The sequence below is a fragment of the Pinus tabuliformis genome, chromosome 2_1 (genome assembly GCF_031772625.1).
Source record: "Pinus tabuliformis cultivar Carrire ecotype Pingquan chromosome 2_1, CPIR1, whole genome shotgun sequence".
NCBI classification, from domain to species: Eukaryota; Viridiplantae; Streptophyta; class Pinopsida; order Pinales; family Pinaceae; genus Pinus; species Pinus tabuliformis.
Genome location: NC_142299.1, coordinates 918,694,873 through 918,718,953, shown reverse-complemented (window position 1 = coordinate 918,718,953; position 24,081 = coordinate 918,694,873). Strand labels below are relative to the sequence as shown.

Sequence of the window (24,081 nt, the reverse complement as noted above, 5' to 3'; positions counted from 1 at the left end):
AGATGAACCTTTTGGCAATTCGAATATTTTTCAAGTGGTAGTCATACAGTCTAAAAATGAAAGAAGGCATGAAAATTGCAAATCATTTGAATGTTTTTAGTACTCTTATATATCATTGTGACTAGCATGGATGTAAAAATCTATGGAGGAGATAATGAAATTATAGTATTGTGTTCAATTCCTAAATTGTAAGATCATTTAGTCACTTCATTGAATTTAGTTCAAGTGATGATATTTAATATGATTATGTTGTTGGAGCCTTGTTGTCTCAGGAAGTGCAGAGGAAATCTAATGTTGAAACCTCTACACAAGTATTAATGGTTCCTAGAAATAAAGGAGAAAAGTCAAGAGGTACATATAGTTGAATGCCAAAAGGAAAGAAGGGTAAACTTCAAGGTTTTTACTTTAACAAGTTAAGGCATCTCAAGAAGAATTGTTGGAAGCAACGTGAATCCAAGGAAGACTTCAAAAAGGAGGTAGATAAAGTTTAATTATGCCAAGGTACGATTAATGAAGTTTTTTCTATTTTTAATGTACCTCAATACTAAAAATAATGAACGTTAAATTTTGGTTCTTCTCATCACATGTGTACACATAGAAGTTGGTTTTCTTCATATCAAATTATTGATTGGTGGAATTTTCCTTATGGGGAATAATGTTTCTTATAAGATTGTTGTGGTTGGAAGCATAAAAAATAAAATGTTTGATGGTAAAATAAAAGCATTAACAGAGGTTACACATGTCCATAAACTAAAGAAGAAACAATTTCTTTAAATTCTTTGGATTCTATCTAGGTTACAATTTTATAGGTCAAGGTGGAGTATTCAAGGTGTCCTAGAGCGTTTTAATCATTATGAAGGATACAATGACAAGAAACATTCAGAAGCTAAAAAGAGAGTGCATAAATAAATGAAAAAATAGTGGTATCTAAGGAGGGAAATGAATCTACTCATTAATGGCATCAACAAATAGATAATATGAGTGAGAAAGTGCCATATGTATTTCTAAAAAACAAATTGCTTCAAAATTTAAAGTCTTTGAATTTGAATTTTTTGCAAACATTGCATATTTTGAAGGTGGTGTAGACATAAATTTGAATAAAGTGGTCATATTATTAAAAGAATTATTGATTATATCTATTCATATGTTTGGAGGCCTTATACATTTTATCTGGACAATTTTATGATTTTGTAACTATAGATTATTTATCTAGAAAAGGTCAATCTATTACTTTGAAAAAGGACTAATGTCTTTAATACATTGAAAAAATTTAGAGCTATGGTAGACATAAAAAATTAGCGGAACAATCAAATGTTTAAGAGCCAATAATAGAGGCAAGTTCACTTCTTTAGAATTCAAAATATATTGCAAATAAGTTGAGAATGAGAGACACAAAATGTAATATCCCTCTATTATTATAATATCGTTTTGGTAAGATTGAATTGCATTGGGTAGAATGACCTAAAAGCCATGAAAAATATTGGAATTATGTAAATTAATATTTATTAATAAGTAAATATATGGGATGTATGTACTTGGAAATAAGACACATTTTCGGCAATAAGACATCTAGAAATGAGACTCTTCCCAAACAAAATCCTATTAATAAATGAGATTGAATAATTCTTTCATGAGAAGAATTATAGATGAAATTTTAGATAAGTTTAATGGATGGGAGAGAAAAATACATTAATTTTCTTCGCTGGAGAAAGATGTTAAGCTTGGTAAAGCATAAAAGCGTCACAGAAAAGACTTTTATGGAAAACCGATGATATTTAATATGATTATGTTGTTGGAGCCTTGTTGTCTCAGGAAGTGTAGAGGAAATCTAATGTTGAAACCTCTCCACAAATATTAATGGTTCCTAGAGATAAAGGAGAAAAGTCAAGAGGTACATATAGTTGAATGCCAAAAGGAAAGAAGGGTAAACTTCAAGGTTTTTACTTTAACAAGTTAAGGCATCTCAAGAAGAATTGTTGGAAGCAACGTGAATCCAAGGAAGACTCCAAAAAGGAGGTAGATAAAGTTTAATTATGCCAAGGTACGATTAATGAAGTTTTTTCTATTTTTAATGTACCTCAATACTAGAAATAATGAACGTTAAATTTTGGTTCTTCTCATCACATGTGTACACATAGAAGTTGGTTCTCTTCATATCAAATTATTGATTGGTGGAATTTTCCTTATGGGGAATAATGTTTCTTATAAGATTGTTGTGGTTGGAAGAATAAAAAATAATGTGTTTGATGGTAAAATAAAAGCATTAACAAAGGTTACGCATGTCCATAAACTAAAGAAGAAACAATTTCTTTAAATTCTTTGGATTCTATCTAGGTTACAATTTTATAGGTCAAGGTGGAGTATTCAAGGTGGAGTAGGGCGTTTTAGTCGTTATAAAGGATACAATGACAAGAAACATTCAGAAGCTAAAAAGAGAGTGCATAAATAAATGAAAAAATAATGGTATCTAAGGAGGGAAATGAATCTACTCATTAATGGCATCAACAAATAGATAATATGAGTGAGAAAGTGCCATATGTATTTCTAAAAAAACAAATTGCTTCAAAATTTAAAGTCTTTGAATTTGAATTTTTTGCAAACATTGCATATTTTGAAGGTGGTGTAGACATAAATTTGAAGAAAGTGGTCATATTATTAAAAGTATTATTGATTATATCTATTCATATGTTTGGGGGCCATCTTATACATTTTATTTGGACAGTTTTATGATTTTGTAACTATAGATTATTTATCTAGAAAAGGTCAATCTATTACTTTGAAAAAGGACTAATGTGTTTAATACATTTAAAAAATTTAGAGCTCTGGTAGAAATAAAAAATTAGCGGAACAATCAAATGTTTAAGAGCCAATAATAGAGGCAAGTTCACTTCTTTAGAATTCAAAATATATTGCAAACAAGTTGAGAATGAGAGACACAAAATGTAATATCCCTCTATTGTTATAATATCGTTTTGGTAAAATTAAATTGCATTGGGTAGAATGACCTAAAAGCCATGAAACATATTGGAATTATGTAAATTAATATTTATTAATAAGTAAATATATGGAATGTATGTACTTCGAAATAAGACACATTTCCGGAAATAAGACATCTAGAAATGAGACTCTTCCCAAACAAAATCTTATTAATAAATGAGATTGAATAATTCTTTCATGAGAAGAATTCTAGATGAAATTCTAGATAAGTTTAATGGATGGGAGAGAAAAATACATTAATTTTTTTCGCTGGAGAACGATGTTAAGCTTGGTCAAGCATAAAAGCGTCACAGAAAAGACTTTTATGGAAAACCCTAGGAAAGTGGATAAAAAGATCAACAAAAGATGGATGTCGCTAAAAGAAAATTTATCATGAAATAAAAGTATTAAATACCAATTGAAGGAATCCACATGGGGAGATTCATGATGGCAAGAAACTCTCATCTTAGGTGAATTGTAGGAAACAATTCTAGATTCGATGGAAAGCATGTGTGAATTTCCAAGTACCCTGATGATGATTGTGATTTTATTTATATTGACTGTGATTGATTTATTTTATCAGAAAATCCACTGCATGCATATGTTACACTTATGACTAATATGTGGTTGAAAGCAAAATTCATTAGGATAATGCATTTCATGGAAGGGATACAGTTAATTAAGGAAATTCGTGATGAGCATAATATGTCAGAATAATAGTATTACTGTAATGTTTGTATCTGGATATAAGAAGGAAAAATATTGAATGTGATTGAATTATTTTGTCAGAAAATCAACTACATGCATATGTTACATCTATGAATAATATGTGGTCTAAAGCAAAATTCATTAGGATATGCATTGCATGGCAGTGATACAATTAATTAAGATTAAGGAAATTCGTAATGAGCATAATATGTTAGAATAATATTACCGTAATGTTTGTATCTGGATATAAGAAGGAAAAATATAGTGGGAAGTATAGAATTCCATTATTACAATTCACTAGAGTTCTCATGCTATAATGCCTGGTATGTTGGCTTGAGATTAATAAGAAAGAAAAGAAGTCATAGCAATAACGGTTTGTTCGTATGGGAATTGTGTATGTTAAGGTCATAATCTAGTGCTTTGGATGAATATACTTACGGCTGGAGATATGAACTATAATCGATCTATTATGTCACTATAGTTTGGCTTATGTAGACTTTAGTAGTTGAACTCTTCCATTAGAAGACTACAGAGGAATAAATTGTAGAAACTTCTTGCACTACAAAAGATATAGAGAATATGATATTCTGAATAGTTGAATTTAATAGTTGAATTTATTCATTGATTATTAAGTTATTGAGTGAAAATCAGATTATGGGAAATTCGTTATCCTTTTAAATCATGAATATAGGAATATTGTTTTAAGTTTAATAGGTGAACTTATTAGGCATGTGAGGAAATACAATTTATCTGGTTAAGTAACAGAGGATTACTGTTTGCACTTAAAAGTATAATTGTACCCTAAGACTGCAGACTCACAGAGTAACTATTGTTGTGGGTGAAGCCATTATTGTAAATAGAATACAGAAGGGAGGATCCTAGAAATAAATGTCATCATCACCTTAATAAAGGTTTATCTGTAAAGTGTATGTAGAGCGAAAGTAAGTCAGAATTATGAAATAATAAACATACATCATCCCGAATGGATGTAGAGCGTACTCATACTCGCGAGAGTAACGTCTGTGTGGGTGAAAGTAAGTCAAAATTATGAAATACTAAACATATAACAATATAAAAACAAGGAGTAATTGCATACATACATTAATAAGGAAAGTAGATGCGACTTTTAAGCATCTAATGGACCTAACAAGAATTTAGCGTTCCTATAACCATAAAATCATCATTACAATTAAAAATTAGATAAATCACTCGCCTGTTGGAAAACGAAAGTATATATCAATGTATAAGTGTTAGGCTCCCTAGTGAGCAGTCAATACCATTACACTGGTGCCATGGATATAGTAGTGGAAATGACAGAAGTATGGAAAACACGTATACAAGAGGTACTAATAACAATATAATCATACATTAGCTCATAAATACCAACAGAGTATTTTCTGTATTAAAAATGTTTGATTTATCAGTAGCTTATAAATACTAATAGTGATGATTGTTTCCAACTGTCAAAAATTGTCCCCACCAACAGTATTGTCAATAATGTGTCACGAAAGCTACAATTTTTTCCAAGCTAAAATTTTATCAGCAAAAACAAAACATGAGAAAATGGTTGCAGGGTAAATGAAAATAAATTATTACCTGGCAACAATTTATAAACAAGAAAATAGAAATCTAGTAAATGGAAATCCCCAGTTCAATATCATGACATGGGCCGAGAAGGATTTTTCATCACTAGCATTCTATGCATGAAAGAGAGTTAACCAAGGGGTGATTCCTCGAGTTTTCCTTTCAACTACTAAGGCACAAACATAATTTACAGGAACTATTCATATATAATAATAATAATAATGAGCGTAAATATAGGAGTAACCTCATAGATGAAGTAGCACTAGACCCATGCCGACTTTGACGTTAACGTAAAGTTGGAAGAACTCCTTAAATTTCATGAGAAATAGTATTTCAAAATTAACAAGACAAAGCTTTTATTAATTCCAGGAAGTGGAATTAATAAAATAACTATATAATGGGAAGAGAGTAAACATGAAGAGTGACTGAACCATACCAAGATGGGAAGTTCTAGGCCGTAGTGCATTACGTATAATGTCATAAATAACAAAATCTATAAATCTATAGATTGTGCATGTTACAGTCAAAACATAAAGAGGTTGATGGGGAAACTCCAATCAGGACAGAACGATGTTGGATAAGTACAACAGATAAGAACCATATCCATGATCATGATGTTAGACCAATAATCACAACTACTCAAATGTGCGACTACTGTTCAGACATCAGCAAGTTTAATGTGTTTGTTGAACATCATTATTACAGCCGCTGTCTTGATCCAAAATTCAATAGATATATTAAATAGAGTTGCTAGAAACCATTGACAATGGGGGAAGCTTCATGAAGAAGCCACCGCTCCAATCTCCAAAGCTTTCTCTTGATGTGTATAAATACATGTTTAAACAGCGAATGAAATCAAGGTGTTGAGTTCTCAGTTTGTTGCGTTCTATGTTTAGCTCTGCTCTCATTGATATGGTATCAGAGCTCAGGTGAGGTGAGCTGTGATTAGTGATGGATTGTGTGCCACTTGGGAGTGTGTTTGTCCTGTTGTTGCAGCTATCATCGTGAACCAGAGGGCAAAGATCTGTGAGGCTGGAAGTAGATGTGCAGAACCGTTCAAAGCCGCGGACTTGGTGAAAGCTGTCAGTAGAAAGGAGCCTGCACAAAGTATTCACTTGGCCTGTGGATGTCCTGGCAACGCTGTTCGTAGGTTGAAGATATAGTTAGTTCGAGCACGACGAAAGAGAGGAGTAAAGCCTGTCGTGGACCAGTGTTGTGTAAACCGTGAGGAGGAAGGCGCACCCCTATCCAGAGTGGTGGAGCTGTGTGCTCATCGAGTTGGGAGCTGTGCGTGTGGCTGCGTGTGGTGGAGCTGTGTGCTTATATAGTTGGGAGCTATGTGCTCAGCCAGTTGTTGGCTCAGTGAGGTGAGCTACGAGGAGATAAAGGTTCTTCTGTGAGGGTAAGTTGCAGAGAGGGCAGAAAACCTGCGTTAAAGGCACCTATGTGTGAGTAAAGGGTGTGCTGCTGAGAAATCAGGCGAGATCCTGCATGTAAGAGCGAGTCAAGAAGCCGTGCAAAGGAGGACTCGGTGGTGAGTTGTGTGCTGTGAGCTTGGAGAACGGGGTACTGGTGGCAAGCGTTCCGAAGAAGTTTGAGCATTGTATGCTTCTCTTGTTTATCCGCTAAACGTTTCATTTTTAATAAGGCCTTCTGTGGATGCTTTTGAGGGATTCCTTGTTCCTGTTTTTTTTTGCTGCCAAGTACTATGCAAATATTTGAGCAAGAAATAAATAATGTAATGTACGAGTGCCTGTAGCCAAACTTGTTTTGAATGCAGGGGTTCGGAAGTGGTAATTTTCAGGGGAAGATGCTGAAAGCTTCTTGTGTTTGTTGGACTCTCCCGGAGTTCGTGAGGTGTACATCTTCAATCCGTGTTCTGTAGGCTGTTGCCTCAGCAATTTTAACAGTTGTTTTGGCTCTTTATAATATTATTTGGTCAAGGTGAACAGCATCGTATTGGATTATGTCAAAAACTAGTCGACATTAGCATATAGTAGGGTTTAATGCTTGCTAATTTTGTCTGAACTGTGTCGAACTAATGGTTCAATGTGCTTTTGCTGAAGCCTCTGCAAATGCAATCATTCATAATAGAAGGGTTTGATGTTTCCTTAAAAAAAAATTAATGCTGATGGAAGTATTGAATTTAGATTTATAAAGCCATTTGCATCCTATGGGGACTTTGTTTTTAGGCAATTCTGTTAATTCCCATGTGTCTTTCTTCATTATAGAGTTATATTCTTTATTCATTGCATTTCTCCATTCTTCATATTCTTTAGCTTCCTCGTAGCTTAAAGATTCTACAACATTCATAACATGAGACATTAATGCATAATCTTTATACCTTACAAATACCTGACTTTGATGTGATGACCTTCTTGGAGTTTTACTGCTTTCATCTTTCTTTTGGCTTTGCAGAGTCTCCTCTCCTCTCTTTGGAGTGTCATGATTACTTGATGCTACTTGTTCTTGAACTTGTACCTATTCCTGTGCTCTTTCCAAAGAGCACAATGACAAAAATCAATATGGTTCTGTTTATGAATCTAACATTGTTTTTGAGTGTCCAGATATTGACAATCATGAAGAAGCAACAAAACTTGAAGAAATTCCAAGCATCAAGGACAAGTATAAGTCCCAAAAACCTGAAGCAATGTTGAATACAAAGAATATTAACCTGCAATCAAGAAAGGAGAAACTATCTTATGACAAGAAAAGTGAAAAGGAGTTAAGATTTTTATGGTGCATTTGGATTTAGATTTGGTGGCATTTTGGTGACTCCTTCGCTCGTTCCTAATGGAAAATGGGGAGAACATGAATTAGATTACCTTGTTCGGGATCTTGCATTGCATCCCAATCCAGAAGCGGTTGTTGACATCAAGTACGTAAGCAAGGAGCAAAGGAATTTCATAAGGAAACTAGGAAGGTGAAAATGAAACTGTACGAGCAAATGAAGAAGCATGAAACCTTTCGCAAGAAGGCAAAAATGTAATGTTTTATTGTAAGACTAGCTGAGATTTAGACGAAGTTAAATTTTAGGTAGTTGTGATTAAGGGGAGGTGTTAGACCAGTAATCACAACTACTCAAATGTGCAACCACAAGTTTAATGTGTCTGTTGAATATCATTATTACAGTGGTTGTCTTGATCCAAAATTCAACAGATATATTAAATAGAGTTTCTAGAAACCATTGACAATGGGGGAAGCTACCTAAAAAAGCCACCGCTCCAATCTCCAAAGCTTTCTCTTGATGTGTATAAATACATGTTTAAACAGCGAATGAAATCAAGTTGTTGAGTTCTCAGTTCGTTGTTGCGTTCTGTGTTTAGCTCTGCTCTCTCTGATACATGAAAGATGCCGCGAGTAAACCTAAAATATGTTGTAACCATGAAATCATGACAATTCAACCTTGACCCTGATTCGATGGTCTAGAAAAAAAAACAGAGTATAGTCTCGGTCAAGGGGGGAAAGTCACACCAACCTGAAAGGTTGAAGTAGCATAAAAATGACAGTAGAAATATTATGGTTTAATTCGAGGCAGGACCTGCCTACAAAATCCTGTAAACCGACATTAGCCTACAGAAAGAAGATTAACATATTTGGAGGGAGAAGGTATAATTTAGGATTACAAAAGACTCCGGGAGGAATTTAAACAACACCTGGGTATGAGGACGGTTCCGGGGAAAAAAATATAAGAAGCACATTTTTCCGAGGCATTCTCTCGTAGCTTTGGCAAAGCCTGCAAATGAGAGTCGAATCTGATTAAGCCATATTTACAGAGCTATTCTTCGTTTTTAATTAGGAAGCCCTCAATTCTATAAATAAATTGGATGAACCCAACAGAAATTGCCTTGAATCAATCAATAAATACTTGTCTCGAGAACGAGACTCTGGGTCCTGAGTTCAAATCCTCTTCACAAAGTTGGGTTTGAACCAGCATTCAACCCCTCAAAGAGATTCAAACATGGACGAAGCAAAGGGATTAGAAAGTAAATACATTTCTAAATTCCTGAGAATTATTCCTTTAGGCAAGATGGAAAGGAACGCCATTTTTAAGGAACAATTAACCTGAAGAATACGCATAAATTTTCATTAAGGCGTAATTCGACTCAAGGAAAATAAAATCTATTTTGTTACCTGAGACAGTGCTCGGTTTTCCGAGCCAATGAATCGCATGAAGAACGGTGACTTAGATGCATAAAATGAAGGTGTGCATACGAATTATGTTGATGCACAGAAAAATCGGAAAATCCTGAAGGTGATATAGCACAGATAAAAAACCAAGAAAAATAGCCAACGTCACATGATGAAAACTGGGTTCCAAAAGAATTTATTACTGACCCTCTGGCTATAACGCCTAACCAGCGATTTATAGGGTATTTAATGCTCGGGGATATGCACGCAGCTTAGCTTGATAATACGCAAAAATCCAAATATTATTTAATGCCGAAACTTCCCGCTCCCACGTTAACCAACGTGCATATCCCAAGCATTAATACAATGGCTGCTTACCAGAGAGCCAAAACTTTTGAAACATGTGTCGACAACCATCGTGGAGGAATCGCTGCATATTAAGCCAAAATCAACCTATGGAGGATTTGGTTCGAAGCACCAGCTCAGCGCGAAAGGAATATCCTCAGCAAGTTACCTGGTCGACCAAATTACGTTTAACGCATGATGGAAACAGAGACGAATAGGTGTCGAAAGGTCACAAAACGAAGAGTGTCAAGCGTAAGAATGATCACAGGAAATGAAACAAGGGGAAAATTAGGGTTAGGTACACCAAATCCTAATCATCGATTGTGGAGCGCACATCCCAAGTCTCCAGTATCGTCCCGGAGGATCTATTCAGAAGGCCACATGTTGGCCATGTGAAGGAGGCATAAGTGGCGTGCGGTGAGTGGATGAGGGTTAATTCCTGTATAAGTAGCATGCCGTGTAGTAGTGCCCGCCGTATTTTGGGTAGTAAACACGCAGGGCGAATTTAGAATCATAGTGGAAAACATTTATTTTTTTTTTCTTTTTCCTCTTTTTTTTTTCTGTGGCTGACAGACATTTTGGTCATTGGGCGGAAATATCTGGGCTGGTTATTGGGTGGCCGCAATGTTTACGGAACATTTGGGCTGATGATATGTGCGCTGATCAAGGGAGGTTTTTGATGGTATGTAGACTCATAAGCGAATCAAGCCTTGCCCCTAATCCGAAGGGTTTTTGGGAGAATGACCTGTGACCTCCAGATCGGTGAGACAGTGATTTGACCGGTTGAACTAACCCTTGGGCTTGACCATTTAATATTTCATCGAGAAGAAAAATAACATAAAAATTAGAGTTGCAACACATCACTATAGAGATGCACAACTTAATTCCCAACATGTCACCAACTTAGTAACGTTAACCAAAGTCTTAGGGAACATAGTTCACTAAGGTGACAAGCATGCACTAATTTAGTAAATAAAATAGTTAGGCGCAAACTTGAGCGAGCGTGACTATAGAGCTACAGGCCTAAGCAAGGTCTATGGAAATTAAAATCTTTTTTAATACATGGTATGAGTATTAAAGTTTGTAAGATATCTCTATCATTTGGAAACATTCAACAAGTGAAGGATAGTAAAACTAAAATTATATACATCAAAGAAAGAAAAAAATTAATGTGTTAGTAAGAAATTACAGAGTTGTAATACAAAACCATTGTATATCCTTCTCAAAAAGATAACATTGTGGAACACATGAATATGACTCTTCTAGAAAGAGAAAGAAACATGCTCAACAATGGAAAATTACAACAAGAATTACAGGCATAAGTAGTCACTAGTGCTTGCTATCTTATAAACTAATCACCATCAATTGAAATAGATAAAAATATTCAATAGGTATAGACACTTCATCCTTGTGATTATTCAAAGTTTTAAAATTTTTGTTGACACTTATGCTCTTACTCCTAAAAATTAACATTCTAAGGTAGATCCTATATGAAATAAATATGTCTTTATTCATTATGATGATGTAAAAAATGAATGTATGATGTTGGATACTAATTCCCAGAAAAGCATGATTAGCAGAGATGAAATATTTGATGAATCCCCTCCTATTAAATCAAACAATGTCAAAGTTAACTTCAAATACGAGCATATACCTTTAATAAACAAATTCTATTGGAAAGTCCATCATCTATAGAAACTTAAAGTCAAGAAGAAGCCTCTAAGGAGAAAGAGTTTGTATAGGTTGAAGATATTTAAAAAAATGTGAAAATTCCACAACCAATAGTGGTAAGATATGCATGAGAAGTAAATCCTTGTAAAAGGTATATTAATTTTATTTCATATGTTTCATTTCTTACTAATATCATTAAGAAATAAATGACATCAATAATTTCAAACGGAATATGACAACCAAAAAATAAATAGATGCCTCAGAACAAAAAAAAAACTTGGGACTTGGTAGAAGTTCCTAAAGATAGAAAGATTGTCAAGTGTAAGTGAGTTTACAAATTGAAGGTATCAATATTAATGTTGAAAGGTATAAATCCATATTGTTTGCAAATCCATACTCTCAAATGGAAGATATTGATTTGTATGAAATGTTTTCACTAGTTGTGAAGTTTGTATCTGTTCGTATTGTGTTAGCACTAGTTTCTTTTCTTCATTTGGAGTTAGAGAAATTAGATGTTAAAATAACACTTTTACATAGATATTTGGATGAGAAAATATACATGGAAAAACCGAAAGGCTTTGTGTAACATCGCAAGAGAAGGTTATTTTGTGAGCTTAAGAAGTCATTGTATGGTCTAAAAACAGTTTCTGAGATAATTATATGTGAATTTGGATTCCTTCATGCTAATCCAAAATTATATTTTAAGTCAGTATGGACATTGCATTTACTTTAAAATTTTGAATGGTATATTCATTATCTCAGGGTTATATGTTGATGAAATGCTTGTTGCGAGTAAAAGCATGGATGAGATCAACATGTTGAAGACTCAAATGCTTATGATCTTTGATATGAAAGATATAGGAGCAAAAAAATAAATCTTTAGCATTGAAATACATAGAGACAAAAAAATGGCAAGATGAGATTTTCACAAGAGAAGTATGTTAAGAAAATAATTGTTAAATTCAAAGTGAATAATGTGAAGCCTATAAATATCCCTTTTTCTTCCCACTTTAAGCTTTTGTCAGTTTTATGTTCTAGTAGTGAGGAAGAAAATGATTATATGTCTCATGTACCATATTCTAAAATAGTAGGAAGTTTGATTTACATAATGGTATGTACCATACCAAATATTTCACATGTTTGTAGGTGTTTTCAATATGCACATGGCAATTTATGAAGACAATATTGGAATGCAGTGAAATATGTTCTTCAATATCTTAGAGGTACATGTTATTATTGCATTGGTTTTAACAGTTGGAATGGTTTTATATGCAATGATGTCAATTTAGATTTTGCAAGTAATTTGGGCAAGAAGAGGTCTACTGTATGTCATGTATTTACTCTTGTAGGAGGATCTATTAGTTGGATGTCAAAGCTTGAGCACATAGTTAATTTATCCACTATCGAGGCAAAATATATCATTTCCTCCCATGCCTACAAGGAGGGAATTTCATTCAAGAGTTTGGGTGAGCTTGGAAAAATATAGGACATTGTAACAATGCTTTGTGATAGTCAAAAGTGTTATTCATTTAGCTACATATCTAGCTTACATAGTAAGACTAAGAGCATTAATATTAAATAGCATTATGTAAGAAGTCATTGATGGAAGTGGAGTAGATCTTAAAAGGGTCCAAACTCAATAAAATTGTGTAGACATATTTACAAAACGAATGTTGTTAAAGAAGCTAGGATGATGTTTGACTTATTGTGGCATAAAAAAAATGTGATGAACGGGCTTGGGCAATATATCAAGTAAATTATTCTTAAGGTTGAGATTGCTATTGCTAGAATGTGACATCAATTAATTAAAAAAATGTAAAAACCCAAAATTTTCTTAAGTAAATATTCAATGGTTGGTTTAACAATGTTGATTTTCAAAACCATTAGTAATTTTTATAATGAATATAATGGTGGGGAGATAAATATGTCACAAAAAAACTTAAATATTCACCATAGTTGTAATCCTAATTAAAATTGTTCATTTTATATAATAAAATACATGCGTGTGGTGATTTGGTTTCCACAAGACTTCTCCAAGTCCATTCACAAGACTTCTCTAGATCCATTCCAATATATATATATATATATATTTAAAAAAACAAAACAAACACTTTATGTTTTTTCATGAATGTTGCTTATAAATTGTTACACCTTTACTATGTAAAAAATTATATTGTATATTATTTTTATTTTATTGTATATTGTTTTTATTCTTATTTATTGTTCAAATTATTGTATATAAGTCAAGAATTAGCAATAATTAATATTTAACAAATTTCTTGTTTTCATAATAAACTATCCAAATTTCTTGTCTTGATGATAAACCATATTGGATGATTTGAAATACATAAGCCATTTATTTTAATGTAATTATTATCAAAATATTTGTTAATATTTAAAATATAGATAAAAAAACCTAAATTCATATATAAACAAATTTCTTATTTCCTATTACTTTTAACCTTTAATATATTAAAAATAAATAAATTCCATATTCGTATTTACAAGTAAATTACCTAAAACCGTTATTTGTTTTTATGTTGTATATGGTGATGTCCATTGTATTAATTTACATATGGGTGTTTAAAAAACGTAAGCTAATATAAAATTGTATGGTTTACATGGTAATGTCATAGTAATATCCATGCCATTAATAATTTATATAAATGTTTCAAAGATGTACGCTAATGTAAAATTTTATATTGTATATGGTGATGTCCATGGTATTCATTTTTATACAGGTGTTTTAAATATTTAAGCTAATATGTAAGCTAATATATAATATATAATCACTGACATGGAAGATTGAGAAAATGGTTTACCTATGTTAAAAAATATTAATATTATTTAATAATTTATTATTTTTAAAAATATTAAATATAAACCACACAAAATTACCATTTTTGTTAGTAATAAACCCTAATATATACTTTCTAAACCATAATTATTATACCTCATTCATAAATGATACACCTGGCTTTAACTCCACTGATCAACCCTGTCGATTATTTTCGAAGTATAAAAATGCTTTTCTGAAAATTCACCTCGTAAGAAAAATATTAATGGAAAGGATCCGTGATAACGCAAAGCGAAAAAATGTTGCTATTTTTGTACATTAAGTAACAACTGCATGCCAGATGAGCAGAGGACATCCCGCTTCCCATATCGAAGCTAAGAAAGCAGTAAAGGCAGAACGCGGAACTCTTAACGCATAAATCTTTATGGAAGTCTCTGTGATATTTGTGCTCTAATATCTTATACATTCAACCTAAAGTAACGTACTTATACTTTCACTATCAAGTATTGTTTAACTGATTTACAGAAGTAGGCCAAGTAAGAAACACAGCTGAGTGTTACGGGAGCCTTATGGGTTGTGTTGCTGAGTGTAGACGTAGTCCACATGAGCAGCCAGTTTGCGTGTCATCAAGCATTCTTCCGCATCATCTACACTGTTGCACTTTTCTTCCAAATCATTCATCTCTGGCGTTCCATCTGCTGGCTTCTCCGTATTAGAGCCGCCAGTGGGTAGCTGCAAAATCATAACTCTTTTAAATAATAAATCCACCAATTGAAAGCTTATAATCATGAGTAATTCTCAGAAGTGGTCCTTACACTTACTCCGTAGTCTGTTTCCTTTTCTGTCCACATGTCTGAGTCCTTTAAAATATTATCCTTCTCTGTAAGCAGAAGACCAAACCTGCTTTAGCTTTCACATTTCTTTTTGGTGTCCTGCTATGTTGCTAATGCTCCGAGCGGACCGATGACAATGGTTTTTAATAACCTTGTGTAAATAACTTTGTCTTATAATTTTTTTGTCAAATATAGTAATAAAAAAGGAGTGAGAAAATCCCAGTTAAAAATTCAAGGGTTGTTATTAGTAGCAAATATGTTAGCATAGATTAATCCATGAAACAACCAGAGTTGAACAAAACTAATACCGTAATACAACAACAGCAATTTGAGTTCAACAAAAGCCCAATCTATAACAATGATATGATAATATCCTAGGGTTCTAACAATATGCTAACGTATATTAGCACCCTAAAACAACAAGAGCTAGTAGCGGAACAAAACTAATACCCTAATCCAAGGACACTTCTAACTAAACACTTCTAACAAAAGTTCAATCTATAATAATATTGTGATAAGACGGTGACAATGTTATGACAGTGAGAGAATTGGATATGGTATCTTTATCATGGATATAGCTTTACATAACACGTTCATATAACTTTACATAACACGAGTTTATATAACAAGTTAGTCATCCAAAAACTATGATAATAATCTACTTTGCTACACATTGTTATCTGATTATGTGAACTGAAAGAATATATATATGGCCACAATAGTGATTTCCAAATGGATTACAATGATAGCAAACCGAAAATATGGTTTTACATTCATAACAACTAATGTACTCGACGAATAAACAGCTATTTGAAAGCAAACCGGCTGGTCATAATCACTTCGTACTTGGTATTACAAACGAAAAATGAAACGCAAATATGCCCGGAAAATGCAATAAGTTAAACCTGTTGTCAAAGATCGAATGGCGTTTGCAGTGCAAAGTAGCACAAGCGCAGATACAAGCAATGGAAATGTTCTCAGGTGCCTTTTAATCCAAGCCATTTGATCCTTCTTAACGGCCTGGAAAACCTAATTTCCTTGTGTTGTTATACTTTCCCGTTCACATAAGAAATATGCGATTCCTAGTCCTAATGCATGTGGAAGAAAGCAAACGATATTTCTAAACCAAAATAATTGTGGAAAGCAAAGAGACAGGAACCGAGGAAAAATATTAGACGATAACAATAGAATGCAGATCCAGATGGGGCTGTCTACACAATGCATGCCTGTCGATATTATTATATAGCTGCAGACCCGGCTCCGAAGAGCTTCAAATATTTCAATAAAAAAATGGAATAAGAAATTTGTAGAGATGCCACACATAGGCATATTTCGCTGTCACGACGGTGAAATCTGTACTGGGTTGCAAGGCAACTGCTACGGCGTACTATCAGTCTGAATGCATGACATAATATTTATGTATATAGATACATATATTCTGTGGCACTGGATTACTTAAAAAACTTCGTGTCAATTGAAATTGCCATGAAAGAGCGCGTAAGTGTACTGACAAGATTAAAACTAGAAGAGTTGATCACATGAGTTTGCCGTGCATGGCAACCGGTGGGCCTAGTGTGTGGATGGCAGCATGGGCGGCATGGCAGCCGCCGAGGACAAAGACATCTATTTTGAGTAAAAAGGAAGAAAATGTTTGCTTAGGGAGCGCTTCAATGCACTATTCAGGACCGAATCTTTCTAACCGAATACGACCTGTTTGGCCGAACCTTGACACAAAATAAACTGTCTTTGAAAACCGCGCATTTGATCGAGATTTTAATTAGTTAATGTCAGATTTGTTAAATAGGTTATCGACTTCATTAATGGATGGTACATAATTGGGGATGGGTAAGTCCAAACAATTGATCTCCTTGTCGGTTAAATTTTGAAATATTTCAATGGATCTCCTTATTTCTGAAACTGGATGCTTATGGATGCGCATATAAGCATGGCATTGTCTACCAAGGACACAATTTAGTTGGGAAGTGAATTTCAAATTCACAGGAATTTGGTGAATTTCTTAAAGAAATTAATAGTGTTTAATTTCTGTTTTTGTAGAAATAGATTTAACATCCCAAAGAATCTTTAATACTCAAAATTTTGAAATTTGAATTAGAAAAATACCCAAAATCCTCAAACTTCAAAATTATAATCTAGATTTTAAAAAAATTTAACCAATTTTTCTCAAAATCATCAAAATATTCTATTATAAACAAAATTGTAACCTATACTATAAGTATAAACATAACAAAATTAAAATATAAATATATTCTATTAGAATTTTGATAAATACACAATGAAAAACGAAGTTAAAGTGAAATAATTTTATCACGATTTTAATATAATTGCAGTGCAATATATCCATAAATTAAAAAAGTTAAATTGTTACCAACCCATATAACTAATCTCCCACCTTGTGTTGTGGCGCATGTTCTCTTCCTCCTTGAAAGCGTCAACCTCCACAGGCTTCACCGACTGCATGCATATACAGTGCATGACTCACTGATTACTGAATGTGACACTCAGGTTTATATGTAGGTATAACATTAATTTCCAAATGTACTTTTTGAAATTCTTATTGGATGCGGCTCTAAAGGCAAGGAACAAGCGTGTTTTGATGACTCACCTCAAATGCTGAGGTGGGTGCCTTCATGGTAACTAGCTCACATGATCCCTTACCGCGCTCATATGCAAGTAGGGTTTTTGGTGAGGTTTTAATGGAGCATTAACTGTGCCATCTTTTCGAGGTTGTCTTTGTCACCATGTTATGGTTCTATGGCATGGGTTTTGGTTGTAGTTTGGTTATTGTTGCCGCTAGTTTCACTTTGCTCCTCTGTGCCCTTACCTGGTTCCTTTCTGCTGACGGTAATGACCCTCTACCTCCCACTGTCTACTAGTTCCAGCCTCGGATCTGGATCTATGTTACTGGGTAATGTTAAGCTGTCATATCGAAGAGTTTGGTGGCTGCTTCTTGTGTGGTTTTTCGAAACAATGTTGTGCTTTGTGGTCATCCTGGGTATGCGGTGATTTCTCTATAATTTTAGTTGGTTTGTTGCGCTTATGGTTTGTCTGTGCTGTGTTTTACTATGTTTATGGTGCTCTTTCTTGTCAGGTCCTCAACCTGACTTCCCTGACGACAGTTCGACTCTAACACAAGGTAACTTCTCTGCTCTGATTTTAGGCTCCCTCTTTTCTTTTCTTCTACTAACAATTCCGCTCCTTGTGAGCAGCTCGGGTTTTGTGGCTCTATGGTCGTGGCTCGAACATTGTTGGTCCTGGGTTCGACTATGGAACCTGCTCTCCACTTCAGGTCTCATCTTTACCCTTCTCTCGCTTTATTCTCCATATAACTGGTTATGTTGCATCTCTAATCATTGTCTCTTAACTGTGAAGGTGATTCGCTCTTATGTGGTGGTGGTAAGGGTTTGGTCCTTGACGCTTACTGTTTCTTTGCCCTTCCGTTCCGGTCTCCACTTGAACCAGGTAGGGTCCTTCCTGTTTATCTTCTACAGTCCTGTAGGTTGTTTTAGTAGAGACGAAGTCTCGTTTTTGTTGGTCCTCGGTTCTGTTTGTCCGTCGAAAGTTCTGGGTTGTTAGTTGGTCGTTGGTGACCGTGACTTTGCTGAGATTTTGGTTGTGAATTGAACGCAATTTTTGCACAGTTCAGCTCTAGCTGTTGAGCACAATCCCGTCTCTATTTGTTTAGTTGATCCTGGCTCACAAGAACCCTTCTTGGTTTGTAATGAAAATATTTGAGGACCGTTTGGAAATTGTATGTGTTTTTGGAAGGCACTATGCCTTATGCTTTGAACTTGTGTTGGGTTACAGGATGTTGTCTCTGAACTATAATAAATATTTATGCAATGTATGTATGTATATTTATGGAAATGATAAATCTTCTACTTGTAAGAATTTCAATGATTTTCTTTCGTGAAGTACCTGAATGAGTTCTCTTGCAGTATTTAGTTGCTTCGATGTGATGCACAGTCTCGTTAACAATCCCTAAATCATGTAGTTAATTTCATGCACAGTACCAGATTATAGTCATTCATAATAACAACTATTTGATACCTGAAATGCTTCTCTTTACTATTTTAAAATATTCTGTCAGAGTTTACATTCTCTGGTTTCTATCCTCCTCTGTTGGCAGCCACCTTTTGTTCACCTTTTGATTGTGTATTTAGTAGCCTCATTCAGTTTAGGAACTACCTGCAGTTGCAATTTGCAGCTACATTACCTTTTTATGTTATTTAATTATTAATTTATTTAAGACTATTCCCTAATCTATTTACTTTCAAAAATAAAAAGTAACTACATTGGTTGTGACAGCTTTCTTGAAAAGAAATAACAATAAAAGTAAACTGAAAATTAAATTTAAAAAATTTCTTAAAACAGAATGTCCAGCTCTCACCTCCCTAATTGGATGCTCCTGCATCAGGCTCCCAAGGTGAATGAAACTCATGGCTCTTGTCCATGAGCTCTTCAATTGAATACCCAGTGCGTTGAATCTGTCTGGCATCCAACCAGGAACTGTCCTCAATTGGACGGTCCTTCCACTTAACCAAGTACTGCAAGTACTCCTTTCGGTGTGTCTGCCTAGCTACCTGAGTGTCCAATATTTGGTCAATCTCCAAAGGCTTGGCTGGGGGCATCTATCTGATCCATGTCCCTGTCTCTTCGTCTCCCTAGGTGTCCCGTGTGTCCTGTTGAACTATCCTTCGTATTAGTAGAAATATAAGGGTATAGGTCTACTGCATTCAAAATGAGCGAGATCCCAATACCCGGGGGTAATTGCAGTTCATATGCATTGGCAGAGAATTTCCGTAGTATTCAGTAAGGACCTATCTTTCTTAGTTTGAGCTTGTTATATTCTCCTTTAGGAAACCTCTCCTTTCGTAGGTGTGCCAGTACCAGATCTCCTACATTAAATTGCACTTCTCGTCATTTTAAATCTACCTTCTGCTTATATCTTTGGTTGCTATTATGCAATTTAGTTTTCACCTGTTCGTGAAGATCGTTAATCATTTTGGTGAAATATTCTCCATCCGCACTCCTCCATTCCAACCGACCCAAATCTCTTAACTCGTGCACTCCAGGAGGGTGCATGCCATATAGGATCTGGAAAGGGATTCTGCCTGTACTCTTGTTGGGTGAATCATTATAAGTGAACTCTACCTGTGCAAGTACGCAATCCCACTATCGTGAATTCTATCCAACTAGAGTATGTAGCAGATTTCCCAGACTTTGATTTACTACAACAGTTTACCCGTCGGTCTGTGGATGATAAGCTGAGTTGAAGTTCAGTTTAGTATCCAATTTCTTCCACAAAGTCTGCCAGAAATGGCCCATAAACTTCACATCCCTATCCGAAATAATAGACTTTGGTAAGCCATGCAGTTTGACAATTTCTATGAAGAATAAACGGGCTACATGCGTGGCATCGCTGGTATTTTTACAAGGAATAAAATGTGTCATCTTAGTAAAGTGATCCACTACTACCATGATTGAATCGTATCCTTTCTGTGTCCTCGGCAAACCCAGGACAAACTCTAAACTGACTGAGTCCCATGGCATGTCTGGAACAGGTAGGGGCGTATACAGTCCCATATTTTGACTATGTCCCTTTGTGAGCTAACACATCTTACATCTAGCCACATACTGTCGTACGTCTCACTACATCTTTGGCCAATAATAGAAATGACTTACTCGGTCCAAAGTCTTGTCTATGCCAAAATGACCAGCTAGACCACCACTATGTTTCTCCTAAATTAAGTTCTCCCTCATTGAACATTCTAGAATACACAATTGTCCTCCCTTGAATAGCAATCCTTCTTGTATGTTATAATCTCACCACAAACTGTTGTCTCTCAATAGCGGATTTTGGCAAGCTTCATATGCTTCCCGAAAATATGCATCTGTCTCATACAGATCTTTGAGATGTTCAAAGCCCAACACCTGCACCTTGCTTTCTTGTAAAATCAAACTTCTTTTGCTTAACGCATCTACCACTTTATTGGCTTGGCCACTGACGTGTTTCAAAACAAACGTGAAACTCTGGAGATATTCCACCCACTTCGCATGTTTATGATTCAGCTTATGTTGTTGCATGACATATTGCAAAGCAGAATTGTCCGAAAACAGAACAAATTCATTTCCTAGCAAGTAGTGTCTCTAATGTTTTAGTGCTTGCACCACTGCATAGAATTCCTTCTCACAGGACGTATATTTTTGTCTACTCTCATTTTATTTCTCATTGAAATAGGCCACCGATTTATCCTCTTGACTCAGTACCGCTCCAACGGATGTCCCACTGGCATCGCAATGAACTTGAAAAAGTTTGTTGAAATCTGGTAACCTCAAAATGGGTCTTTCGGTGATCTTCTTTTTCAGCAGCTGAAAGCTCTTTCCAGCTGACTCCGTCCAATGAAAAGGTTGATTAGCTTTCTTGATGGTGTCCACCATGGGTGCACAAGTCCCACTAATTTTTTTTATAAACTTCCAGTAAAAACTTGCTAGCCCATGAAAACTCCATATTTCAAATAAACTTTATGGGGATGGCCAACTAACTATGGCTGCAACCTTTTCCGGATCCATCTTTAACTCATTCTCTGAGATCACGAATCCCAAATAAACCAACTCCTTCTTAAAAAATGTACATTTCTTCAAATTTAATGGCAACTCATTCTACTGTAATTTTTCCAAGACACACCTGACGTGTCGGAAATGTTCTTCCCTAGTCTTACTGAAAATAAGGATATCATCCAGATACACAATAACGAACTTCCCGATATATTCTTTCAGCATCTCATTCATTAAGCGCATGAATGTGCTGGGTGCATTGCTCAATCCAAATGGCATGACCAGCCATTCATATAGGCCCTCATTGGTTTTGAAAGTAGTCTTCCACTCGTCTCCTTCTCGAATTTGTATCTGATGATAACCACTTTTTAAATCAATCTTTGAAAAATATGCTGCTCCACTCAAGCAGTCCATCATATCATCCATTCGTGGTAAAGGAAACCTGTATCTAATGGTAATCTTATTGATTGCTCGAGAGTCGGTACACATCCACCACTCTCCTCCTTTCTTGGGAGCTAAGACTGTTGGAACTGCACATGGACTTAAACTTTCCCAAATCAACCCTTTGTCCAACAACTCCTGTACCTGTTTCCTAATCTCCTCATTGTCCTTTGGACTCATTCGGTAAGAAGCTTTGTTGGGTAAACTAGCTCCTGGGATGAAATCAATATGGTGGATGATACTCCATTTTGGGGGTAACTTATCTAGAAAATCATCTACTACTATATCACTGAATTCCTATAACATATCTTGAATTTCCTCCGGCAAATCCTTAATTTTAGTATGAATTAACACTATCCTTGGCCTCTGCACAGTTGCAAACTTTATTTCATCATCTCCAATATGTTGTAGGAACTCTTTTCCCCTAATAATAATGGCTTTGTCCCACTACTCTCTGTTGTGTCCTCTTCCTCCATGGGTACAAACGTATGCTTGATCCCATCTTTCGCGAACTTATAACAGTTTGTCTTCCCATCGTGCACTACCTTCCTGTCATACTTCCATTGTCTACCTATTAGTATATGGCACACATCCATTGACATAATGTCACATGTCACCTTATCCTTATACCTGCCAATATGAAATTCCATTTCACACTGCTCATCAACAAGTAGTTGATGCCCTTTATGTAACTAAGAAACTCGGTATGGGGTTGGGTGTTTCAGTCTGTTTAAACCCAATTTCTCTACCATCTCTATGGCTACCAGGTTATCAGTGCTTCCACTGTCAATGATCAGTTTACAACACTTCCCATGTGACTTACACACAGTCCGGAACAGGGCTTTTCGTTGTGTCTGATCAGCTAACTCTTTAGCTAGCTTCAACAAGACTTTGTTCAACACCAAGGCCTCTCCTGTTTCAGGCATGTTCTCCACTTCTTGAGGTGGGGCCTCAGCTTCCTCTGGTTGAGCAACATATGCTCCTCTTTTTCCTACTTGATCACTTTCAAGAAATTCAAAAGACCGGTGTCCCCATTTTTGACACTTGTAACACTAATAGGCATTCCCTCTGCCTCTGTCGTTACCTCTCCCTCGTTTGTAAGGCCTTCCCCCTCTAGTGTTACCTTCTTTATCAGTCGACCCTGCAATTTTTGAACTGCTGCCTTCCTCACTGCTGCTGGAAGTTCTGCCTCTGCCAAAGGACTGTCCCCTTCCGCGGCCGAATCCACATCCTCTCTTGGCATTTTGTCTCATAGTGATCTTCTCCTCTGCTTTTAAAGCACTTTGATATGCTTCTTCTATAGATTTTGGAGAAAGAATATTCATCTCATCCAGTATCTCCATCCATAATCCATTCATGAACCTTGTTGTCTTTTCTGGGGTATCTTCGACATAACCCGCTCACAGATTCACTCTATAAAATTCTTCTGTATATTCTTTCATAGTCATTGCTCTTTGTTTCAGGTTATGTACCTGTCTATATAGAGCAATCTGATAGTCTTTAGGTAAAAGCTTACCTTTCATGTTGGTGATCATTCTGGTCAACTTTTTAATTGGTGGCTTATTTGATCTCCTTTGCTTTGCCTGCACACTGTCCCACCACAATGCTGCATGCCCCTTCAGTTTTGTAGCTACAAATCTGACCCTCCTATCCTCATTGATTTCCTCACATTCGAAGTATTTATCCAACTCACTAATCCAGTCCAATACTACTTCAGTGGATAAACTACCATCATAGTTTGATAGTTTAGGCTTCCGTTTGCTGATTGCTAATAGAACAGATTTCAACAATCTTATCTGTGGCCCTTCCTCATCAGACCCATCTGTTGTAGCTGCAACTTCTTCTTCACTATCATCACCACCTTTTGTATCCCTGTGCCTCCCTACTTCTACTGCTGTTATTCTGGCACTTAGGATCTTGATTTCCTCACACAGTCCTTCATCGACTACCCTCTGAATAGCTCTACCTCTACCCATTCTTCCTACCTCCATAATTTTTTCTTCCCTAAGGAAATAACTA

At 35.3% G+C, this 24,081-nt stretch overlaps 1 protein-coding gene across 2 annotated transcripts; it reads right to left on the bottom strand.

Moving 5' to 3' along the window:
• Positions 1-14,633: 14,633 nt before the first annotated feature.
• LOC149203650 (phytosulfokines 4-like) lies at positions 14,634-16,137 on the bottom strand. Of its 2 annotated transcripts, none has more exons than XM_089400219.1 (3): positions 15,951-16,137; positions 15,028-15,092; positions 14,634-14,944 (listed from the first exon to the last, which is right to left on the bottom strand). In XM_089400219.1, the coding sequence occupies exons 1-3, from the start codon at positions 16,045-16,047 to the stop codon at positions 14,780-14,782; spliced, it is 327 nt and encodes a 108-aa protein (XP_089256345.1). In that variant the 5' UTR covers positions 16,048-16,137; the 3' UTR covers positions 14,634-14,779. The 2 variants fall into 2 exon arrangements, with proteins under 2 accessions (XP_089256345.1, XP_089256346.1); XM_089400220.1 differs by having other exon boundaries at positions 15,034-15,092.
• Between the last annotated feature and the right edge of the window lie 7,944 nt (positions 16,138-24,081).